This window comes from Eptatretus burgeri, chromosome 13 (assembly GCF_056783735.1).
Source record: "Eptatretus burgeri isolate ZD-2024b chromosome 13, Ebu_testis_v1, whole genome shotgun sequence".
Taxonomy (NCBI): Eukaryota; Metazoa; Chordata; class Myxini; order Myxiniformes; family Myxinidae; genus Eptatretus; species Eptatretus burgeri.
In genome coordinates, this window is record NC_140973.1 from 57,644,154 (window position 1) to 57,651,969 (window position 7,816).

General features: G+C 40.8%; 1 protein-coding gene across 1 annotated transcript; it reads left to right on the top strand.

Annotated features, from left to right (window-relative positions):
* Nucleotides 1-4,540: 4,540 nt before the first annotated feature.
* LOC147014561 (uncharacterized) lies at nt 4,541-7,610 on the top strand. Its single transcript, XM_085852608.1, has 3 exons — nt 4,541-5,098; nt 5,196-5,372; nt 5,470-7,610. Exons 1-3 carry the CDS (start codon nt 5,006-5,008, stop codon nt 6,823-6,825), a joined length of 1,626 nt encoding a protein of 541 aa, XP_085708734.1. The 5' UTR covers nt 4,541-5,005; the 3' UTR covers nt 6,826-7,610.
* Nucleotides 7,611-7,816: the final 206 nt, after the last annotated feature.

Here is a 7,816-nt window from a genome sequence, read left to right on the forward strand (position 1 = left end):
GACGAAAGTCCGAGTCTTCAGGTCCTTGGTACTTCCAGTCTTGCTCTATGGGTGCGAGACTTGGACTCTGACCAAGGATCTGAGACGGAGACTTAATTCCTTTGGTACCAGGTCTCTTCGGAGAATCCTTGGCTATCGCTGGTCGGATTTTGTGTCCAACGAGCGGTTGCTGAGAGAGACTCGGATGAGATTTGTTACCTGCATAGTCCGTGAGCGTCAGTTGCGGCTGTATGGACATGTGGCTCGTTTTCCTGACTCTGATCCTGCTCACCAGATTCTCTCAGCGAGGGAGTCTCATGAGTGGAGGAGGCCAGTGGGTCGATCACGTGCCTCATGGTTGCAACAGGTTGACCATCATCTCAATGAGATGGGGATGGGCCTGGCATCTGCCTGGGGGATGGCCAGACGGAGGCCCCTGGAGTACCGGCGGAAAGTGGACGCAGCGACTGCTGTTCTGGCACATGCTCCCATACCTGACCTGACCTTATTCCTTGACCCTCCAAACATATGTGTAGATTCCTCATTTACAAATTTCCATGTACCAGAAGTTGAGATATTTACGAAAATGAGAATTTCCATAATGGCGGATCCTAATTAGCATATCATTGCATTGAAAATTATTTCCACTACTTTTACTCAAACAGAAAATAGTTATGTTTCCCTTAAACACCAACGGACATCATAAGTCACAGTTATGTATTATATCAGGCCCAGGTAATTAATTACATTGATTAATCTGATTCCGCATGATTTTCGAACGATTCATTGTGCTTTGTATTTTATGCTAATTCGCCTACTTTAAAAAATTCAAAAATTTTAATATATTTTTTTCCAACCTGGCCTGTATCTGGAAACACTTAAGTAATGTTCTTTTGACAAAAAACTGACATGTGTGGTAATTACAAGGAAAGAAAATGGAAATTATTGCATTTTTGTGGGAATTATTGTCTTAAAGTCAAATTTAATTAACATGCAAATGAGCTAATTAGCAAAAACAAAATATATTTTAATACGTAAATGTATAATAAGCTTTAATTTGACACCAACTTTGTGATTTTATGTTTGTATTTGACGGATATATTGATTATTTTGCCGATCTTTGTGAGATTCGTCTATTTTTGATTGGTTGCCATGGAAACAGCTTAATAAAGCATAGTGTAAATGAGTTATTTTTCTGGGAAAATCTTTTTTATGATACTTGGGATATATATGAACACTGGTATCAGTAAAAAATTGTCGCGGGGGGGGGGTGGGTGGGGGGGTGCAAGGTAGGTCCCACTGGCCCCCGGACTAGCTCTGCTACAGAGCGTCGGTGCTGTCGGACCAGTTTCTTGGTAAGGGTTGTAGTTATACTTGGTGACTTGCCGTTACCTTCCCAGAAGTCGTTAGGGCAGCAATTTGTAATTTAGCCACGATGTCGGCGATATGCTGGCGATAGCTCTCCGACTCGAGAAGGGAATTGGTTAACATCCATCAAGTCTTGGCGGCAGACAGGACACCCGGTTCAACGTCCCCACGAAGGACGGGACACATTGATGGATCATCCTGCCTGTGAAACACCGGGATGACGGTTTATGGCCGCCCGGGCCGAGATAATAAAACGAAACAATAACATGAACAATAATTCAATAAATATGAACAACATTTATAAAGGACCAAACACAGCTACAATTGTTCAATGATAAAACGAACTTTAAAATCGAACAAATATATTTCAAAATATCTCTTCTGATTTCAATATGGATCTATTTACAACCGGTAGGTGGCGACGTCGGAACACGAGCGACTGATCTCAAGGTTCGGTGATGTTCTACGAACTTGTTGAATGACAAAAACAAGAGAACTGAAAGAGCAAAACTGTCTGTGTGTGTGTCTGTCAGTCAGTCAAAACATATGCAATGTGACATGCACCATCCCCTCCCCAATCCCCATGAGACACAGTCCGACACCAAAGTGTCACCTACAACACAGAGGACTCAGCCCAGTGACTGTCAAACAGACAAAGATTATATATATATATATATATATATATATATATATATATATATATATATATATATATATATATATATATATATATATATATATATATATGGTCAACATCACTGAAACATCAAACAGAGACACCAATCTGGAGTTCAAGTTTATTTGCCCTCATCAGGATGGCACACCAATAAATAAATATCTAACCAATGAAAACCACATTCGTCGTTTATACATCACATGCACCTCCTAACTGTTATGGTGAGCATCGCCATGGATTATGTCTCACACGGTAAAACCGCATAATCTGCACAGAGCAACCATACGTCTGCCATCCAGACGATTGTTCCTGCTAATGCAAAACATTCAACCAGAAGGCACATGATGTGATCGGCAGGCAAATCGAAACATGTGGAGTGACGAGCACTCCACCGATTCCCAATGGACCACCGAGCCTTTTCTCCTCTTCATCCAGCCCGCTCCCCAAGCTCTTCTGCAATCCCCCGCATTCTTTCAACAACTTTCCTTACCTTCCCCCTCCTTTCTTATACCACCCCCTACCCCTCCCATCCCCTTCACACAAAGTCTCCTCCCCTCCCTCATCCTTAAGAGTGTAGACCTCCAACATCCGGAGACTTCGCTCAAACCTGACAGATCTTTCCATACAGATTGCCACTGACAAACCAGATATAATCTGCTTAACAGAAACTTTCCTCCTTCAAGACATCTCTGACCCCCTAGTCAGCCGAGCATGTCTCCCTGGTTACTCCCTCCTCCGGTATGACAGACCTGAGCCTCGTCCTGGCGACGGAGTTGTTCTCTTCATCAAAGACTCTATTCCTCACTCTCCATGTACTGCCCTCACTCCCACACACTTCCAGGAATACCGCTGGCTATGGCTTCACCTCCACTCCCACCTCATGTTTATTTGTGTGTTCTACCATCCACCAAACAGTGATGACTCCATTTACACCTCACTCTCCAAAAACATGGACCAACTTATATCCTCTCATCCCAACTCTCTCTTCCTCTTATGTGGTGACTTCAATTGTCATCATGCCAGTTGACAGGGTGTGGGTACCTCTCCCACCTGCCATGGAACTTCAGCAAAGGACTTCTGCGACTCATTGGGACTAACTCAATCAGTCAACATCCCGACCGGATCTCAGCTCACAGTACTTCATCTCTTTTGGATCTAATTTGATTTTGACCAATTTCCCCGAAAATATCTGCTGTTCTTCCTTGGCTCCAATCGGTTCATCTAAGCACATGTTTGTCAAAGTAGACATCTCTCTGGCTGAAATTAGAGAACCAGCTCAGCGCCGTCGAGTCTGGCATTTCACACAGGCAGACTGGCAGGGTCTCCAAGCAGCCATCAAACTTCTAGACTGGTCTCCCATCTCTACTTCCTCCAACATTAACTAGTCCTGAGAATCCTTTCAAAGAAACTTTCTCTCCCTCATGCACAGATTTATCCCATCTCGTCTTCAGTTGTCCGACCCTTCCTCCCGCCCATGGTACACTGAAGCTTGTGCCGAGGCAGTTGCCCTGAAACAACTTGCCTTTGCCTCATGGAAAGCAAACCCAACTGAAGGTAATCTCAGTTCCTTCCATAAAGTTCGCAACAAGTGTGTATCTACCCTGAGGAGAGACAGGAAACAACATCTTTCTCATCTCAAGCCTGAACTCTCAAACCTGTCTCCCTCCTCCAAATCCTGGTGGTGTCTAATCAAATCTGTTTCTGATGTTTGTTCCCCCTCCATCCCCTCCCTTACCTCAAATGGCCGCACAGCTGACACCGCAAGTGAAAAGGGTGAATGCCTCAACTCCGTGTTTGCTTCTAAATATTGTGTCCCAAACCCATTGCATTCTGTACCCACCTTACCCAGTCACAACCAGCTGTTCCTGGACTCTGTGTCCTTTTCTCCTGAAAAGTGGAGAGCTTGCTGTCAAACCTCGTCACAGATTCTGCAACCGGTCCAGATGGCATCAGCCCACGTGTCCTCAAAACCTGCTCTTCTGCTCTTGCTCACCCTCTCTTTGTTCTATTCACCCTCTCATTTGCTCAAGGTCACCTGAGTAGGGTAAGAATACTGATTCTGGCTCACTTTTCCCCATGTAAATGAATGGGGGATTTTCAGCGATTTATATTTTTTTTCCCTAAAAATAAATCCCCTTTTTATCCCAAGGTATATTTATTTGTCTCCCCTTTTAACTTGGAGGTTGAACCTCATTGAATTGAACACCTGGGGGTTGAACAGCTCACTCATTGAACCTATAAAGATTTGTTCATTCTCAAATTCCTTCAATAGTTTAATTTTCTTTGCACAATAATCCCCATCTAAAATATTGACAAACAAAACATTTGAATCTTTATATTTTTTAAGATACCCCATTTGTGCCATTACGAAATGATAAACTTCTCTTAATGCTCTTGTTTGACCACCTCCTGAGCCACAGGTTATTTTTTGTTAAGCCCCGCCCACTTTTCTTTAAGCCCCGCCCACTTTTGTTAAGCCCCGCCCACTTTCCACAAGGTATTTTTTCTAAGCCACGCCCACTTTTCCTAAGCCCCGCCCACTTTTGCTAAGCTCCGCCCACTTTTCATAAGGTATTTTTTTCTAAGCCACGCCCACTTTTCCTAAGCCCCGCCCACTTTTGCTAAGCTCCACCCACTTTTCATGAGGTATTTTTTCTAAGCCACGCCCACTTTTCCTAAGCCCCGCCCACTTTTGCTAAGCTCCGCCCACTTTTCATAAGGTATTTTTCTAAGCCACGCCCACTTTTCCTAAGCTCCGCCTACTTTTGCTAAGCCCCGCCCACTCTTACATCATTTCCAGTTCATCTCTGACTCACAAAGAAATCACTAGAAAATTACAGGATGTTATGGTTTTGAAAAATTTCCCAATGAAGGCTTGCCTAGGCTTGCCCAGGGAATTTCCAAAGGAAACCACACCCACCAGTCTTTCTCTATAAAAGCTTCAAACCCAGGCTCCATTTTAAACATTTGTTTTTGCTGGCAATGGTGTTCTGTGTGCTTGTCTCGAACTGTCTGTCTTCTATGGAACTAAACCTTCAAGTTGATGAACTGGATTCAAACCTCTTATCTATTGAGGTAAGATTTTTTATTTTCCTATTTTCAAACTTTGATTGAAGCATACTCATTTAATAATTAAATAACTTAATTAATACATTATTATTTTCTCTCACAGGAAATTGTGTCTGAAATACGAAATGAAAATACTGCTTTTGCTACAACTTGGGGGGAAATTGTTGGCTTGGTTGAAGACCTTGAGTGGGATGACTTTGGTGTTCCTTGGAACTCTCTGTCTTGTATGGAACTAAACCTTCAAGTTGATGAACTGGATTCAAACCTCTTATCTATTGAGGTAAGATTTTTTATTTTCCTATTTTCAAACTTTGATTGAAGCATACTCATTTAATAATTAAATAACTTAATTAATACATTATTATTTTCTCTCACAGGAAATTGTGTCTGAAATACGAAATGAAAATACTGCTTTTGCTACAACTTGGGGCGAAATTGTTGGCTTGGTTGAAGACCTTATGAGCGACCAAGACCCACAGAACGAGTTCGTCCTTGATGACCCAACCAAAGAGTTATACCTTGGAGACCAGCAAAATCCTGAAAAAGAGTTTTACAGCAATAGTACTCATTGTGAGTTATCAAGACAATACCCACTGAACAAGTTATACCTTGATGAGCCAGAATACAAGTTTTACCTTGGAGACTCACAAATTTTGAAAAAATCAAGAAATGAGTTCTGCCTTGATGGTTTAAATAACTACCTTGGAGACTCAGGAAAAGGGTTCTGCCAAGATGGTTCTAAATATGGGGCCTACCTTGGAGACTCACAAATTTTGAAAAAATCAGTAAATGAGTTCTGCCTTGATGGTTTAAATAACTACCTTGGAGACTCAGGAAAAGGGTTCTGCCAAGATGGTTCTAAATATGGGGCCTACCTTGGAGACTCACAAATTTTGAAAAAATCAGTAAATGAGTTCTGCCTTGATGGTTTAAATAACTACCTTGGAGACTCAGGAAAAGGGTTCTGCCAAGATGGTTCTAAATATGGGGCCTACCTTGGAGACTCACAAATTTTGAAAAAATCAGTAAATGAGTTCTGCCTTGATGGTTTAAATAACTACCTTGGAGACTCAGGAAAAGGGTTCTGCCAAGATGGTTCTAAATATGGGGCCTACCTTGGAGACTCACAAATTTTGAAAAAATCAGTAAATGAGTTCTGCCTTGATGGTTTAAATAACTACCTTGGAGACTCAGGAAAAGGGTTCTGCCAAGATGGTTCTAAATATGGGTCCTACCTTGGAGACTCACAAATTTTGAAAAAATCAGTAAATGAGTTATCCTTAAGAGACTTTGTAAGTTGGTTTTACTTTGAATACTTGAAATGTGGGTTCTGGATTGATAACTCACAATGTGATACATATCTTGGAAACTCAACGGGAATGTGGTTATACCTTGAAGACTTGGAAAGTTGGGTTTATGTTGGACACTTGAAACTTTTTTGGGGGCTTTTATTTATTTATTTATTTATTTATTATTATTATTATTTTATTTATTTATATTTTGGAGACTTTTGGAGTTGCTATCACTCTTTGGGATCTAAACCTATCGATGTAGTTCTTTGTCGGATGGTGCTTGATGGGAGCAAGATCAAGAAAGTTCTGGGAAGAAAGTGCAGGCTTACTCCCCCTTTTTACGTCATCAAACCTGAAAGCCTTAAAAGACAGAATTGGAAGAAGAAAAAAAAAAAACGTAAAAATATATATATATATATATATATATATATATATATATAGGTGGAAATCTCATTTTGAAAAAGACATTGTGTTGGGCGAGGATTGAGTTGGGGTTGAGATTTTGAATGTGAGGGTTGGGGTTGAGATTTTGAATGTGAGGGTTGGGACACACACACATACACACCAACAAACAAAGTTAAGCCTTGACTTCAGTTGAGGATTCTGTGTTTGGGGTTCACAGATCTAAGAACGTCCCCCTTGACACACATTATATACTGTTATACACCTCGGACTTGGCCCTCGAGTGTCCACAACGGTGTATAGTAGGAGGGAGTGAAGCGCCAACCTATTGCTCCCATTGCACACACACACACACACACAAACAAAAGTTAAGCCTTGACTATTCAGTTGAGGATTCTGTGTTTGGGGTTCACAGATCTAAGAACGTCCCCCTTGACACACATTATATACTGTTATACACCTCGGACTTGTCCCTCTAGTGTCCACAAAGGTGTATTATCTGCTTAGTTTTGTCTTTTGTAATTCCTGTGAATAAAATGAACCTAAAATCTCTTCCCCTTCCAAATCATATATTTTATAAGTCCAAGGAACTGTATCTATTACATCAACAATTTTAAAAAGTTCTTTCGTCCATCGTTCAGTAAAACCCTTTTCAAAATGAGATTTCCACCTATATATTCTTACGATATCACCAACTTTGAACTTAGGTTTTCTGACATTAATCTCTTTTTCATATTTTAATTTTGTAAATGTTTCTGATGGCTTCATATTCGTTGACGTGTGAATCGTGTCATTATACTTATCCACAATATCCTGAATAAAAGATGACCATTGTTGTGAACCGAGTTGTGTGAATTTTTTATATAGTCTCTCTTTTAAGGTACGATTAAAACGTTCAACAACAACTGCCTTCCCTTCATTAAAGGTACTGTATAATGTAATACTGTTATTTTTTAGAAAATTCATAAATGTCTTGTTATAAAACTCTCTACCCTCATCAGTCCACAATTTCTTAGGTTTTCTCTTACTT

Coding starts and splice junctions, on each gene's coding strand:
- LOC147014561 (XM_085852608.1), top strand. CDS start 5,006: ATGGTGTTCTGTGTGCTTGTCTCGAACTGTCTGTCTTCTATGGAACTA. Junction 5,099..5,195: donor CAAACCTCTTATCTATTGAG/GTAAGATTTTTT, acceptor TTTCTCTCACAG/GAAATTGTGTCTGAAATACG. Junction 5,373..5,469: donor CAAACCTCTTATCTATTGAG/GTAAGATTTTTT, acceptor TTTCTCTCACAG/GAAATTGTGTCTGAAATACG.